The sequence below is a fragment of the Sorex araneus genome, chromosome 3 (genome assembly GCF_027595985.1).
Source record: "Sorex araneus isolate mSorAra2 chromosome 3, mSorAra2.pri, whole genome shotgun sequence".
NCBI lineage: Eukaryota > Metazoa > Chordata > Mammalia > Eulipotyphla > Soricidae > Sorex > Sorex araneus.
The window spans coordinates 123,604,009-123,620,557 of NC_073304.1; the positions used below are offsets into that span (position 1 = coordinate 123,604,009).

Below are 16,549 nucleotides of genomic sequence, written 5' to 3' on the forward strand. Positions count from 1 at the left end.
CTCGCTAACTTTACAAACTTTACAAAAAGAGTACAGAATTAAGCAACAGGGCAACAGGTAGCCAAAAAGACGACCTGCCTAATTCAGTAAACCTTTAATTTTACTTATTTCTTTGGGAGTGCTGGGTATCAGACCCAGGGCCTCCTGTGTACCTAGCAAGCAGCCTCCCACTGAGCTCCGTACCCACCTCCTAATCCAGTCAACTTTATTGTGGTTTTGTTAACATATAGTTCTTTGCTGGCTTTTCTACTTGTTTTTGAATGTGTTTGTTGAGCCAGACCTGGCGCTGCTCTGGGGTCATTCCCAGTCTGTGTCCAGGGGTCCCTCCTAACAGTGGTCAGGGGACCTGTGGCAGTGGGAAGCCTTCCTTATGCGTGACATGTGCTCGGCTTGCTGAACCGTCTCTTTGACCCAGAGCCCAGTAACCTTTGAACCAGATTCTTAGGACTGACTCTTTTCTACTGAATAGGATGGAGCCTACTGATGAGATTATTAGAATTCTCACTAATAGCCCCAGATCTAAGAGAAAGCAAACTGAGTAGGTGTTTGGTTTTGTTTTTACTTATCAAGAATAGGAGAAATAGTTGCTGGGGAGAATATAGTTAATTTGAGAAATTCTTTGGCAGTGGAGTAGGCATTCAAAGTATCAGAGGAGAGTCCAAATACATTAAAAAAATTTATTTCTAAATTAAAGAGTCATGATTCACAAAGTGATGATGGTTGAGTTTTAGGCACACAGTAATTCGACACCAGTCCCTGCTTCAGGGTCATCTTCCCTCCACCACTGTTCCCAGACTCCCCACCCCACCCCACGCCCTGCCTTCCCCACTGTCAACTTGACAGGCACATTACAGAGTTTCCGTGGTTGCCCCTTAGATCTCACGTTTTCAGTTATGTTGAACTTGGATGGATGCTTTGGATGGATGGCAATGTCACTCACCATATCACTGGTATAACTGGAGCGCTGGTGTCTGTTCACCCATTGTTTCTCATTCTCTTCTCCCTCCTTGATTGCTCTCCTTGTCTGTCCATCTTTGTCCGACACTGGCGTTAAGGGCGATATAGGCAGGCTCCTTTTGCTCAGTACACCTTTGCATCTAGTATTCTGTATTCCACAGATAAGTGAGGTCATCCTGTGTTTGTCTCCTCTGGCTTCTTTCACTCAGCATGTTATCTTCCAGTTCTAAATACTTTTTCTAAATGTCCACACGCAAACCCTCCATTTGAGTCTCATTATTTCTTCAGACCTACGAAAACAATACAGCTTAAAATTATAGCTCTCCCACTAAAACGAGGGTGCAAAGATAAGCTTGTTTTAGATACAGTAGGAAAAGAAGTCACCCATACTTTGCAAGTACAAATGTCCATAGTGCAACCACGAGATGAAATAGTGACAATATAGGTCATACAGATACTCTTTAGTAAAAAATATCAGCTGGAGAAAGAACACAGCAAAAAAAAAAAAAAAAAAAGCTCACAAACTTCTCATAGAGGGAAAGCAACTCGAACGAGCAAAAGGTTCATTTCCACTGCTGCTTCTTATAGCTCCGTCTTTATGGGGATTTGAATTCAGTAAAACATGATGGAAGGCAAAAGGGTAACATAGAATGAGTTGAAATGGGAGATTACACACCTAACAAACGTGAATTACAGCAAAAACCAGAATGCAAATTATATCACCAACAACATGAGCACAGATGAAAACTTGGAAATACAGAAATTTAAAGACATGTGGGAAGGAAAGGCCCCAGGATAGACAGTCACTGGCTCTAAGAAAAGATCCCAGTAAAGGGGGCAGATGGGTTGATATAGCCCAAAAATGTTCCAGGAAAATTTTATACTTTGGTGACCAGACCTACTGTGATTATTATTGAACTTTAGAATCTATGGCAAGTTACTGGGTGGGCAGCCTCAGGTAGTTCTGGTCCTGTCCTCAGAACCTTTACTTTCTTGGGTCTTTGGATTTTCAGGCATTGATTAGGGCACCAGGTTGACAGGGTGGTGACAAGCTGCCCAGTGGTATAATGGCCACTGCATTGTCAGCCACCAGGGAAGAGTTTATGTGGGACATGGAAACTCATTCTTTTTGTTTTGTTTTGTTTTGCTTTTTTTGGGTCACACCCAGCAATACACAGGGGTTACTCCTGACTCTGCCCTCAGGAATCACTCCTAGTGGTGTTCAGAGGACCATATGGAATGCTGTGAATAGAACCCAGGACGGCAGCGTGCAAGACAAATGCCCTCCCTGCTGTGCTGTCACCCAGCCCCAGAGGAAACTCATCTTTTTTTATTTTTTTTTTTTGCTTTTTGGGTCACACCCAGCGATGCACAGGGGTTACTCCTGACTCTGACTCTGCACTCAGGATTACCCCAGGCAGTGCTCAGGGGACCATATAGGATGCTGGGAATCGAACCCAGGTTGACCGCATGCAAGGCAAATGCCCTACCCGCTGTGCTATGGCTCCAGCCCGAGGAAACTCATTCTTGGGTTCTGAAGTTTATCATTAACTGCTTGCTCAGGACTAGTTACTCGCTATTTCGTTCATTACCTTGAACTCAGCTCTAATAAGGAGGAGTGATTATTTGGTGTTTGCCCTTTTTTATGTTTAATCCTGTGTGTGTTGGGGGGGTGGGGTTCCACAGTTCCCCATGCCCTGCTGTTTCCCCCTTTGTGATTGCTTCTCTGGATTGTAAAGAAAGTGACAGCTTTTTTTTTTTTTATGACTTTTTTGGAAGTTCATCCTACCCTGGTTATGGGGACTTGCCAGCAACCTTCGTGGCCCTGGCCAGTTCTTGGGCTGATGTGTTGTGGAAGAGGAACAAGTGTGTTGAGATGCAGATCAGCGCCCTCAACGTCACTTGGAAGTGAAGTGATTTGAGTCATTTGGAAAATTGCTTCTGTGCTTCAGTTTCTTTTCTTCTTCTTTCCTCTTCTTCAAACTGACAGAAACAGACTTTTTACTTGAACATAATGGGAATATGTACTCTCAGGAAACATTCTCCAACGTCAGAGCTCCACAAAAGTATTGCAGTGGGATGCAATCCACTTTATAAGTCTACTTCCTGGAATGGATTTGGGTTATCTTGCTTCTTTAAAAATAGTGTGAGAAAGACATATGGTGGGGGAAGGGGATGGAGAAGTGGGAGGGAGAAAGATCAAGAACAATACCCCTAACAAATATATAAACATATAAACATAAGAAGAGAGAATAAATTCAGGCTGGCCTCATAATTGTCCATAACAACATTCACGTAGGGAACACTCGAGGGGGTCATTGGGATTACTATACCCAGCCAAGATGTCATCCACTGGTAAAGACCTACCTTCCTTCCTTCCCTCCCTCCTTCCTTGTCACAGGCAGTGATGCTCAGGGGTTACTCCTGGCTCTGCACTCGGGAATTACTCCTGGCGGTGCTTGGGGACCCTGTGGGATGCTGGGGAGCGAACTCAGATTGGCTATGTGCAAGACAAACGCCCTACCTGCTGTACTACCTACTGTCACTCTGGCCCCCGATATTTTTTTGAATATGAAATGATAATGAGCATCTCATTTTGGAGGGGGTCACTCTGGGATCTGTGCTCAGGGGGCCAGGGGATTGAGCTGGGTGTGTGGGCACAGCCATGTCAGGCGAGTGCCTCACTTTTGTCTCTCTGGCCCTATCACGAGAATGTTCAAGCTGGATTGTATCAGAAGAGTATAAAATATTTTTACTTGGTCATTTGGGTAAAAATATCATGTTTATTTTGTAGATACGATCTTTCTTCTAAGGAGTGGCTTACACTGAACCAGTCTGTGAACAATGTCATGGTTAGATACGGACATTCCTTAGCGTTACACAAGGTAAAGTGTTTCCGTTCTGTCGGGCTCGAAACTCAGCTCTTACACAGTTTTTTTTTTATCTTATGATGTAATTGGAAAACTGTTGGTTATCCATGTCATCAAAAAACCATTGGTTATTCCTGCTTCTTTGTTGTATTGTGGTAAAACAGACCCAATGCAGAATTTATCATCTTAACTTAATTTTTATATGTGGGTTTTTTTTTCCTCCTATTTTCAGGGCTTGGGATTGAATCCAGTACCACCCACATGTGGGGTGTGTGTTCTGCCCCGAGCCACTTTTCTGCCCCTTCAGGAGAGTTAATGTACAGCTTAGTGGTCCTAAGTGCATCCCTAGTGTTCTGTTAATACTTCTCCCGCATTTTCTTCATCTTTGAGTTATAGGAAGAAGTGAAAGTTGAAACGGATTTAACACAAGAAATTATTTTTGTTTTTGTTGAATTTCCTTTTGGCAGCCGTAATCCCCAAACTGTCCTCTCCAGCCCAACATAAGTCATTTTAATGGATTTAAATTATTTCTGGATATTCTGACTGTGATGCCACATGATAAAATAGTGTAGATTAGCTTTTATGATCTTTGGAAAGTTTAGCCAACAATAGTCATTTTGCAGTATCCCTGAATACTCACTTTCTCTGCCTCGTTTTTGTGGCTTATGGTGAGATGCGGGGAGAATCGCCAAGTCATTTTATAACGTGAAAACTCTCGTCTCAGAGACTCCCAAGGCAAGGGTTGAAAAAAATGGTAGATAATATGATTTATTTTTATTCTTTTCCCCTTTTCCTAATAATTCACCTAAAGGGGCACGGTCTGTTTCTGTTCTCAGACTCTTCCTTTGCTTTTTTTTTTTTTTTTGAGAATTTTGTTTACATTTTTCCTAGGATAAAATTTACATGTACGGAGGAAAAATTGATTCAACAGGGAATGTGACCAATGAGTTGAGAGTATTCCACATTCACAATGAGTCCTGGGTGCTGCTGAGTCCGAGAGCCAAGGAGCAGTACGCAGTGGTTGGACATTCGGCACATATCGTCACGTTGAGCGACACACGCGTGGTCATGCTCGTCATCTTTGGTCACTGTCCCCTCTATGGATATATCAGCAATGTGCAGGAGTATGACTTGGGTACGTACACCTTTTCCCACTGGATATGTTTTGCGTACTGTATTTAAAACCTTATTATTAGGACTTTATTATTTGGACTTATTTGGACTTTAGCCAGAATTAGCCTAATTTTAGCCAGTGTTTTATCTTGAGATGCTGTTAATACCCGGTGTCTTAGCCACTGACATTCAGATTATTCATGCCGATGTCTAATATGTATCTGTTGCTATTAGTCTGGCAAGCAGCCAGAGATGGAACTAAGTGCTTTGGGTATTTTTAAAAGATGAAATAAGTATATTAAAATGGATTGAAGCAACAAATATTCTGAGGGAAAATTTTTTTTGGCTAGCCCTATAGAGACTGATTTTGAGTGTGTGATTTCTCCTGAATGTGAATCATCTTATGGTTAATTTTTATTGTGTCTCTTGTGATCATTGAAGAAAGTAAGTATATATCTGTGAAGTGGCAACTAAAGGTCATGGATAAGTAAGTGTTCGGCTGAGGTGAATCGGAGTCTTAAATTGAATGTCTCTTCCTCTGTGACATCTTTGAACTCCGGCATCAAAATGTTTAACGAGTTGGAATTTAGCCGCCTGGCTCTGTTACAAGTTTTCAGCCACCTTCCTTCAAAAATGATGATTTTTCAAAGAATGAAATTACTATTATTAGTGCATTAAAGCCTCCTGAGTTGCCTTTTCTTGTCCTGCGCTGTTTGGCACGTTTCCGTCTGAGGTAGGAGCCGCCTCAGTGTGGGCCGTGCTATTCTCTCTTGGCAGAAAAGAACACGTGGACGATACTGCCCACCCAGGGCGCCCTGGTCCAAGGCGGCTATGGCCACAGCAGTGTTTACGACCGCAACACTAAGGCCCTCTATGTCCACGGGGGCTACAAGGCTTTTAGTGCCAACAAGTACCGACTCGCAGACGATCTCTACAGATACGACGTGGACACAAGGATGTGGTAGGTTCCTTGCTCTGCCTTCCCAAGGGGCAGATTTCAGACAGGCAGTTTCTAGGCAGACTCTGCCATGTGGTTTTTTGTTTTAAGAGTTTGCAGATAACTCAGTTCAGCATTACCAGGGGATACACTTGGGAATAAGTAGAAGGCAAGAAAGTGGCCCCATATTTGCATCCTCTAACTTTGGCATGGGCCACTTAGAAAATGGAATTTGGGGACTGGATTTCAATGTCCATATGCTCAGTGCTTTAGTGACATTTTAGCTCTTCCTAAGCCTAGGGAATAAATTATTCTACATAACTCCTTATGTTCACTTTCATAATGATTCTGTTGGTCGTTGTCTTGGTGACCAAGACAGCAGGTCCATCCTTCACTGAAGTCCCTGAGCAGAGATGGTCGTAGTCCCCAAGAGATTATAGTTTGCCTCGGTTTGTACCACATACTTGTCTATATGAAGTTTACTAATAATGAATTGTGGGATAGTATAATTATGGGGCAGTGCTCTCTCTCTCTCTCTCTCTCTCTCTCTCTCTCTCTCTCTCTCTCTGGTTGTTTGTGTTTCCTCATGTATTTTGAAACCATGCAACATGGATTCTGTTTTTCAGTCATAAAATATCATAATTTTTTTAGTGCTTGTCCATTGTCTGGGTGTGCTGTGCCTTTTGTATTTAGTTTTTGTGCCACACTCAGCTGTCACTCAGGGGCCACTCCAGGCCGGGCTCCGGGGTCCACCTGTGGTGCCAGGTATTGAGGCAGGGTGCACCGTGTGCAAGGCAAGCACTGTCCCCCTGTACTGTGTCTCCAGCCTCTTCCAGCCTTTATGAAAAACTTCATGTCAGAATCCCTATCTGTATGCTTTCTTCCAGAAACTGGAACTGTAGAGCCATAGCGCCTTTTTGTCTGTTCTTGGCAGCCCTGGGGTCAGACCCAGCGCCCCACACATACACGGACAGGCAAGTGTTCTGTCACTGGCCACAGCCTTGCTGTTAGGTCGAGAATGTTTTTAAGACTCATGATTTTTTTTTTTTTTGTCAAAATTCTCCCTTCATGATTTTATATGTTTATTGTATTAAAAAGTACTATGTAGGGAAAAGACCAGAAGTATTTGCACAGTGGGGTCTGAAGTTGAGAAAATAGTTGTGTTTGTATCAGCAGAGAAATGAAACCTGTTCTGAAAATCTCACCTGTATTCATTGTCTCTGAATCGCTCCCGAAGGACCATTCTCAAGGACAGCCGGCTCTTCCGCTACCTGCACAGCGCGGTGGTGGTGAGCGGCACCATGCTGGTGTTCGGCGGGAACACGCACAATGACACCTCCATGAGCCACGGCGCCAGGTGCTTCTCCTCGGACTTCATGGCTTACGACATTGGTGAGTGGGCACGGAGCCGGGCAGCGTCCACGAGTCCTTTCGTCAGAAGGCACCTTCAGAGTAAATATCATCATTTAAAAATGGCCAGGCCATCTGAAAGAGGTCTGGGTGATATTTTTTAAAAAATTTATCATAATCATTATTTTTTTAAAATTCAGGCACTGTGGTTTCCAGTTATTCATAGTTGAGTGTTAGGTTGTCACATTGTCAGCTTCCTCCCAGCAGTGTCCCATTGACCCCCTCACCTCCTCCTGACATGCACATTTCTAGTCTGGTGATTGTAGTTTGTGTCTCATGCTTTCAGTTTTGTTGGTTCTGTGGTTCAGGTATATCGTCTGGTTTGGTTTGGGTTTGGGGGCCCCACCGGGCTGCTTGGGGCTTACTCCTGGCTCTGTACTCAGGAACAGGGAGTGGTGCTCTTGGTGGTGCTCAGGGGACCATATGGGGTACCTGGGATTGAGCCCAGGTCAGCCGCATGCAAGGAAAAAGCCCTACCCACTGGACTATCTCTCCAGCCCCAAGATACAGAGTTAAATAGTGCCTTTCACCACCAGTGTTCCATGGCCCCTACACCCTAGTTCTTTTTCATCGATTGTTTTTAAAAAATTTTTTGTCAACAACTTTAATATTAAAGTTTTAATATTAAAAATTTTTAGAGGGGGCTGGAGTGATAGCACAGCAGGTAGGGCATTTGCCTTGCAGGCAGCCGACCCAGGTTCGATTCCCAGCATCCCATATGGTCCCCCAAGCCCTTCCAGGAGTAACTCCTGAGTGCATGAGCCAGGAGTAACATCTGTACATTGCCAGTGTGACCCAAAACCAAACAAAAATTTTTTTTTAAGTTTTAGGGGCTGTTCCCTTGAGTTGACTGAATTTTCATTTTGGAGCATGTGCTGGGGTAAATGGGCTCTCCTGTATTGATGAGGCCTCACACGTTAGTGTGATGTATCTGTGCATGCCAGCTGGTGTCAGGGCAGTTCATAATGGTTTTATAGCATTCCCTGGAAACTGGTGTCACACACGGTTGATGTGTAATGAGACTTGGAAAATTTTACAAAAATTTGGTGTGATGGTGGGCTTGACCAGGAGAGGGCAGCATTGGTGCATGCAAAACACGTGCTAACAATTTTGTCTAGCCGGCGGACGTTTTGGGTTTGGTTTCTGTGTAGTGTCATCGAGAGAGCCCGGACCTCACATAGGTCAGGCAGGCGCTCTGAGTCACACCCCTGTCCCCAGATGTTCATTTTTAACAGACATTTTGGTACCAGTCACAGAATTTGAAACCTGGCGGTTGTGAGAGGACTGGTACAGTCCCTGGGCCGGCGGCGTGAACACGCAGCAGAACCGCAACTCAGAGGGTGACTGCTCTGGAGAAGGATGTCTGGGAGCATTTGCGGCCAGCCCCTTCATTTGTGTGGGTTGGAGTTTCTGTGGTCAGGGGCCAGGAAGCCTTCTCTCTCTCTCTCTCTCTCTCTCTCTCTCTCTCTCCCTCCCTCCCTCCCTCCCTCTTCCCCCCTCTCTCCCTCCCCCTCTCTCCCTGTCTCTCTCTCTTCCTCTCTTCTTCCTCTCTCTCTCTCTTCTTCTCTCTCTCTCTCTCCCCCCCTCCCTTTCCCTTTCCCTCTTCTTCTCTCTCCTCCCCTCCCCCCTCTTTTTTGTCACTCCTGGTAGTGTTTGGGAGACCCTAAGGTACCAGGGATAAAAATCAGGACTTCATCATGCAAAACAGGTGCTCCAGCCCCCTGAGCCATCTCCTGGGCCTCAGAGGAACACCGTCCCCGCCCTCCAGCAGGGTTGTCCAGGCCTGGTCGTCCAGGTCCACCCACGAGTGAATCCCCAGAAAACCCAGATATGCGGGACTTTGTGACGGAGAACTCTGAGTTCAATGAAAGTGGCCACGCAATACTTCATAGGACACACCCTACTCATACTCCAAGGGTACTGCACCACTTTTGATGGGATTCAAAATAGGAGGCAACCAAGGTACCTTGGGTACCCAGGGAGGTCAGCTTGCCAAGGTAGGCAGGATGTCCTGGGCACAGGAGGCCTGGGTGTATGGGTACACAGGTGCAAGGAGACGGTGCCTTTCCTCTGGCCTGTGAGTAGTTGTTTTTGGCGCCATCTGCAGTGGATTTGGGAAGAGTGGCTTCAGGCAGGATGGAGAGGGAGGCAGCTTTCAGACCGGAGGGATCCCTCTGGCCTTTCATGTGTCCTGCAGAGCAGAGTTGGGACCCTTTATGAGTTCTGCGGAGGTGGTGACAGATTTGTACTTGTGTCTTTGGGTCTCTTTGTGGCGTTTTTGTTAGGTGCAAAAAGTGGGACTTAGGAAGCAGTTGCTGAGGTCCCGGGGAGGGTTTGGACCAGCCCATGGCTGTGGCAGTGAGGATAGAGAGACGGACATGGGAATGACCGGGAACACGGGGCTTGCACCATGTGTTTTGTTTTGATTTTTGCTTTGGGGGCTGCACCTGGCTCTGTACTCAGGGATCCCTCCTGGCAGGGCTCAGGGGACCCTGTAGGGTGCTAGGCAACGGAACCCAGGTGGGCCTTGTGCCCAAGGCAGGCACCCTCCCCACTGTCCCATCTCTCTGGCCAGCGTGATTTGAAGGCAGAGAGGCTAGAGCATCTTTGTCCCCCCAGGTACCCGGCATAGGCTGTGATGGAGGGTGAGAATTAAAGACAGGCAGGCCCCCGGAAGAAGTGGATGCACTGAGTGTGGGGCATGTCCGGTAGGAGATGCCTGTTGCACTGAGCAGTGCAGAGATCACTGGGGAACTGAGCAATGCCAGAGCGCGTGCCCGCAGAGAGGAGTGGAGGGCCGGAGCATGTCTGGGTGGAAATGCCTGAAAGAGTGTGGAGGCTGCCAGGGGCACAGAGGGGGGCAGGTGAGACCCCTCCCTGCCCCAAGGGGCCCAGCCCCAGCAGCCAAAAACCTCCAGAACTCAACCACCGCCATGCTCACGGCCACTCTCCACGTGCTCAGGCCAAGCCTCACCCACGCGTGAACCCCCAGAGAGCCCAGGTATGTGGGTCTTTGTGACGGAGAACTCTGAGTTCAATGCATGTGGCCGCGCAGCGCCCCATGGGACACACCCTACCCATACTCCAGGGGTGCCACACCACTTTGATGGGATTCAAAGTAGGAGGCAACTAACCTTGGAGGGAAATACTAGATTGTTTCAGTTCTGCTTTGGGGCAGAGATTGGGGTATGGGATGGAAACACCCAAAATTTGGTGGTTTGAAGGTGTATGCTGGTGGGATTGGTGTTTGAATATGAAATATAATAAAATATTGTGAACTACTTTATAAAATAAAAATATTTTTAAAAAAACAAAACCTTTTGTGGCAGAGGGCAAAGGGCAGCCATTTAAAGAGAACGGCTGTTAGGGGCTGGAGCAATAGCACAGCGGGTAGGGCATTTGCCTTGCACTCGGCCAACCCAGGTTCGATTCCCAGCATCCCATATGGTCCCCTGAGCACCACCAGGGGTGATTCTTGAGTGCAGAGCCAGGAATGACCCCTGTGCATCACCGGGTGTGACCCAAAAAGCGAAAATAAATAAATAAATAAATAAATAAATAAATAAATAGACAACGACTTGTAGCATGGTTAGCTCAGGGCTGAAGAGTCTTGGAGATTTATCAGCAGAGAGGTCATTGATTCTGCAGAGGGCTTGGGACTGCTAGCAGCTCATAGGAATGGCAGGTGAGACGTACACCGTAAATCTCGGCTCTTTTAATCTGAAAAATAAGACAAAACTCATTCGTGATGGATGAGCAGGGCTCCTCCTTCCTAAGTAAACAGAACTGCCACGGGGCTAGTAAGTGGGACGAGAAGGACTTCCCGCCATGGTGTGGCCCAGAGGACAGACGGGGTGGGAGTTTCTCGCGGCTTCTTCTCAGTGAGCGCACCATTGTCCGGGCAGTAGGGGAAGGACGCTGCTCTCGTCATGTTGAAGGAAGGTCTGGATTCTGTGGAATCACTTTGCCGAGTGAAAGTCAGGTCGGCATGATTTGGTGGCACCTGTCGCTGTTAGTGTCTAGAAGAGATTTTGTGGCTCTGTTGCTACAAAAAAGAGCGTTATGGTTTTGTTGTCAAACAGGCTGTTCTTGGAGTTGTGTGTCAGAGCAGATGAAATGTAGCAGATCTAGAGGATCCAAAACAGACTTTGAAATTTCAGTAAATTTCAAAAAGCAAACAAACAAACAAATAAATAAAATTAAAAAGGGGGTTTGGACGGGGCCACATAGGAGTTAAGGCACTTGCCTTGCACACGGCCGACCCCTACTTAATCCAGGCTCCACATATAATCCGAGCACCTCTTGGGGCACCCCAGAGCACAGCTGGGTGTGCTATCCGCTCCCAATCCCCACAAAATGGCAAAGTAAAAATGAAAGTTTCAGCCTTTCATCTCAGTTTTTCACCTGTGTTTTCTCATTTCAGTTACTAAGTGTAGGCAGACTGTTGGAGAGAGTAGAAAATGGTCTTGGAACCTACATATTCTATGCATCTAACCTTGGAAAATGTCAGGGTTTTGTTTCCTACCTTAAAAACAATGCAGGGCCGGGGGGCTAACCCATTTTAGAAGACTAACGTGCTTTTCTTGTTCCTAGCTTGTGACCGCTGGTCCGTGCTCCCCAGGCCTGACCTCCATCAGGACGTCAACAGATTCGGACACTCGGCAGTCTTGCACAACAGGTAACGGGGAGAGTGTTCAGAGCAGAGAGGAAGCGGCTAGGAGGCAGCCAGCCGGACTCCTGTAGTATTTGCAGGATTTCCTCAACTCATTCATATTTTTCCACAGAATTACCCGCTTGTGAATTTCCTGATTTATATTGAAAAATACTCGAGGCCTTGGGTTTGAGCTACCACGTGCTTATGGCTCTGCTGCCACCAAAAGTGCATAGTGGTTTTGACTGTGCTTGCCGTTGTTTGAACACACAGGACAGCGAAAGTGAAAGGCGGTTTCTGTCGTCAACCTTTAGCTGTTGGCTCTTTGCGGTCAAGTGTGGTGCTAGGACTGTCTGTCGCATTCCCAGATTTCTGTGTGAGTGGGAAGGAGAGGATTGAAGAGAGGAGCGAAGGTCAGGGAGAGGAACCAAGGAGGGGTTGCGAAGCGTCAGTGGACCTCAGGCGAGCGCGCACACCATCCCATCTCTCAGCGATGCCTGAGCAAGCACCATTGCTGTGTGCAGCCTGACTGCCCTGGGTTCCTTCCCCGGCGCTACATACAGTCCCAGAGCCCTGCCAGGGTCGATCCCTGAGCTCAGAGCCAGAAGGCCGCCCTGGGCATTTCTTGGTGTGGCTCCAAAAAGAGTGGGGAAAAAAACCTGGTCCAGAGCAGGGCTCGTGCCCCGTTGGCCTCAGGAGAAGGCTCTGTCCTCGGAGGAAGAGCCTTTCCTCGGGGAGCCCTGTAAAGACTTGAAATGTGTTCCTGCCTGCCTTACCTTTATCGTGCTTTGTACCGTGGTCATCAGTAGATCGTTGTCTCTCACCTTTTGCAGTTCAACTCGGGATGTGCTTCCCTGGTCAAGGTACAGTGGTGCCAGAAATTGAATCCAAGACCTTGACTGTGTGAGGCCCTGGGTTCAGATTCTGGCGCCACCAGCTGTCTTTACTTACTAATACAGTTGTAAGCCTCATCAGCTCCTTGAGAGACTAATGCCTACATTCTGTTAGAGTTTCCCTGCACTGCCGAGGCGTGACACCCCTTCCCCCCCAACAGAGCCCAACCCAGAACTCTCAGCTCCACGCAGTGACTTCCTCTTCTGCCCCTTCTGCCCCTGCTCCTGGCAGCCACCACCAACCACCAGCCTGTCTGTGTAGAGATGATTAGAGGGGTTGAGTGCTGAGACCTCAGCCCTTTCCCGCCCTTCCAACTTGGTTGCCATCCAGTGTCCTCCTCGGCTAGAGCTGTGGTCTGCCATTGATTCGATTTTCACCCATGGGCCCCTTGTAATATCTGGGGTTGCTTACAGTCGAGAAATGCTGCCAAAGGCACCTCCAGGAAGTGGAGTTAAACAGGATTTGTTCTCTTGTGACCGACTTCCTTCACTTAGCTTAATATCTTCAAGATGCATTCATTCGTATTATAGCAATCATCGATGCTTTCTGCCACTCATGGCTGAATGATATTGCATGGTGTGTGTGCACATGTGCGTACACACAGCCACATTCACGCTAGCACACCGTCCTTACCCTCCGTACATCTACGATGGATGATCCTGTTACTTCTGCCTTTTGGCCAGTGCAGCCAATGCTGCGATGAACGTGCCTGTCCAAATTCAAAGCCCGCAGTCTCTCAGTGAAGGAAACCAAGCAGCATAAAGTTCAGGGGCTGGACCAAAGTACAGCAGACAGGGCGCTGGCCTTGCACGTGGCTGACTTGGGTTCTGTATCCAGGATCCCATACAGTCTCCAGAGCGTCACTGGCTGTCTCCCCACCCCCACATACAAAATGTAAAGCTCTTCTAAGCAGTAAGGGTATGTATATAGGGAAGACACCTAGAGATGAATTGAGTTTCTTTAGCCTGTGGGTAAGTTCAGCTGAGGCGGCTGAGGCAGTTCGCTGTTGATTCTCATTACTTTATTGATATATGCTCTGTTTTTTATATGTGCTCTATTTTGTAAATATGTACTCTGTATTTTTATATATGTTCTATAAGCTCAGAGCAGACACCACGTTAGAGAATACTGCATTACTCCCATTGGGAACACAGGATCAGGGCTCTGTGAAAGTCCCTGGCACAACATTTTCTTCAGCCAATCAATCGGTCCATGATTTTCTTCATGTGTATTTCTCTTTAAAGGCACCTTATTTCATGCAGATTGTTGAGTCATTGTTACTGAACTGGTGGCCGACAGCACTGTTACTCATGCAGTGTCTCTGTTAAGCATAATTTTCATTATGCTTTGGGGTTTATGTTTGGGTACCCACTAGTGCTCATGGTTTCCTTCTGGCTCCATACTCAGAAATCCCTCCCGGCTTAGGGGCCATGTGGGGTGCTGGGGATTGGAACCGAGCTTTTGAGACCCGCTATACTCTCTCCTGCCCCAAGCATCTCACAGGTTCCTGTGCTCAGAGCCCTGGAAAGCCCTTTAGCCCTTGGTGACCATATTAAACACTTGAATCACCAACATCGTTTTCCTTTTCTTACAACGCAATTTGTAAAACATTTCTTCACATTCTATCAATTCTATGCAAATTCAAAATATTTACAATCATATTGTTGCCTTATTTCAAACAGTTACTTTCTAGATTATAAGTCACATGGATTTTCCTTCCAGTACTTGTGTGGGTACCCTGCCAGGTGTTTCTCTAATTCATTTAGTGTTTATCCTGAGGAAGAGGATGAAAAGTGAGTTTAGTCTTAGCTTTATTTTGTTAACTTCAGTTCTGCTTTCTGAAAAGTCCTTTTCCTCTGCCTGCTGAATAGGATGCCACTTTTAAAACTGTGTACTTAATTTTTATATACCATTTTGGTTTTTTTTTTTTCAGCATCAGGTTTTTCCATGTATAGTTTTATCTACTTCTTTTCATCTGTGTATTTATTACATTGATGTTTGGGTTGGTTTTTTGGGAGTTTTGTGGTGGGGAGATTGGGGTCACACCTGGCAGTGCTCAGGGGGCCATGTTCAGTGCCAAACTAGAGTTGGCCATGTGCCAGTCAAGTGCCCTAACCGCCCCCCCAATCTGGCTCCTCATTTTAGTTTTAATTATAGAGACTTTACTGTGCTTTTGAAATCTTTTATTTTTTTTAAAAAAAACATGTAGATATAGAATTCATTTGTGTAAGAATAATTTATCAATAAATTTTTTGGTTTTGTTTTGTTTCTGGGTCACACCCAGCGGTGCTCAGAATTTACTCCTGGCTTTATGCTCAGTTATCACTCCTTACAGACTGTGGGACTATATGGGATGCCAGTGATGGAACCCCAGTCAGCCCTGTGGCAGCACCTTACCTGCTGTACTTACTCCAGCCCCTCATTTTGAAAGATGTTACTTACACACGTGCTAAAATATTTCAGGGGATCGTGGTTCAAAGTCACTCATTTATCATGAGACTTTTCCTTTTGTTTTGTTTGTTACGGGGCTATACCTGGAGGTGTCTTGGAGGGTCTAGATGGTGCTGGGGATCGAACCTGGGCCTCCCGCATGCAAAGCATGTGTCCTGGTCTGTTGAGTCATCTCCCTGGGCCCCCGAGGGCTTTGCTATGTAAAGGAAAACGTAAGTGGATTATTTGGAGTATAATAGGAATGACTTGTGAGACCTGGAATTGATTTCTTTTCATCTGTAAGGTTTTTCTGAGGTTGTGAGGAGTACTAGTGTGCCTTTGCTGTTTCCAGAAAGCTCCTTCACAAGTACCCCCAACCCTTTCTTCCCTTTCAGCACCATGTACGTGTTTGGGGGTTTCAACAGTCTCCTGCTGAGTGACATCCTGGTCTTCACCTCGGAGCGCTGTGAGGCTCACAGGAGTGAGGCCGAGTGCTTGGCCTCCGGCCCCGGCATCCGCTGCGTGTGGGACCCGCCCCTATCTCGGTGCATCTCCTGGGAGCTGGCCAGCGTCGAGCAGCAAGAGAAGTTAAAATCTGAGTGTTTGTCCAAAAGATGTACGTTTCCCCCCGCCCCGCCCCCTGTTGCCGCTTTTTAAAGTTTCATTAATTGAAGTTTATTGATTTGAATGATGAAGATACTTCAGAGCATCTGACACCTTTTCACATTTGTCTTACTAGATAATGTTAGTAGTAACGTGTGCGCATGCATGGTGGGTGTTTGGGAACTGGTTTGTAGACAACGTCGGGAGCCCACCACGTGACCCCTCGACACCATCTGGATGATGGAGATGGTCCCTCCTTGGCACTGCACAGGCTTCATACACCAACTCCAGGACCTGGAGGCAGCTGGCCTGGGGCTGTGACTCCAGCAGGACTTACCTTGGTTCTAGAAATACTGTGTCTGCACAGTCCTACTGTGGCGGTTTGTTGCACGTGGGTGTCAGAGCTCTTGAAATGAGACCAAATGAAACGGGCAGGACTAAGGAACTCAATTTTAATTTTTACTTTAGGGGCCAGGGCGAGAGCTCAAAGGGTTGGTGCACACGCGAGGCAGACTGGCTTGACCCCAGCTCATACCGTGCTCTCTGAGCCCTGCGCGGCATGAGTGCCCCCCAGCACAGATGGGCCCATACACTTGAACACCAGGCCTGGCACTGCCAGGCAGAGTGTCACGGGGGGTGGCCCCCAGACTCCCAAGCGCTGCTGGGAGTAGATAGAAGCAAAAG

At 46.8% G+C, this 16,549-nt stretch overlaps 1 protein-coding gene across 4 annotated transcripts in view; it reads left to right on the plus strand.

The window, feature by feature from the left end:
- ATRN (attractin) overlaps positions 1-16,549 on the plus strand; it is a 156,063-nt gene that overhangs the window by 74,287 nt on the left and 65,227 nt on the right. For all 4 annotated transcript variants that reach the window (XM_055133653.1, XM_055133655.1, XM_004610993.3 and 1 more), the window contains exons 7-12: positions 3,752-3,842; positions 4,719-4,962; positions 5,718-5,901; positions 7,115-7,269; positions 11,881-11,965; positions 15,658-15,878. In XM_055133653.1, coding sequence (XP_054989628.1) covers positions 3,752-3,842; positions 4,719-4,962; positions 5,718-5,901; positions 7,115-7,269; positions 11,881-11,965; positions 15,658-15,878 — 980 coding nt within the window. The remainder of the gene's footprint in view (positions 1-3,751; positions 3,843-4,718; positions 4,963-5,717; positions 5,902-7,114; positions 7,270-11,880; positions 11,966-15,657; positions 15,879-16,549) is intronic.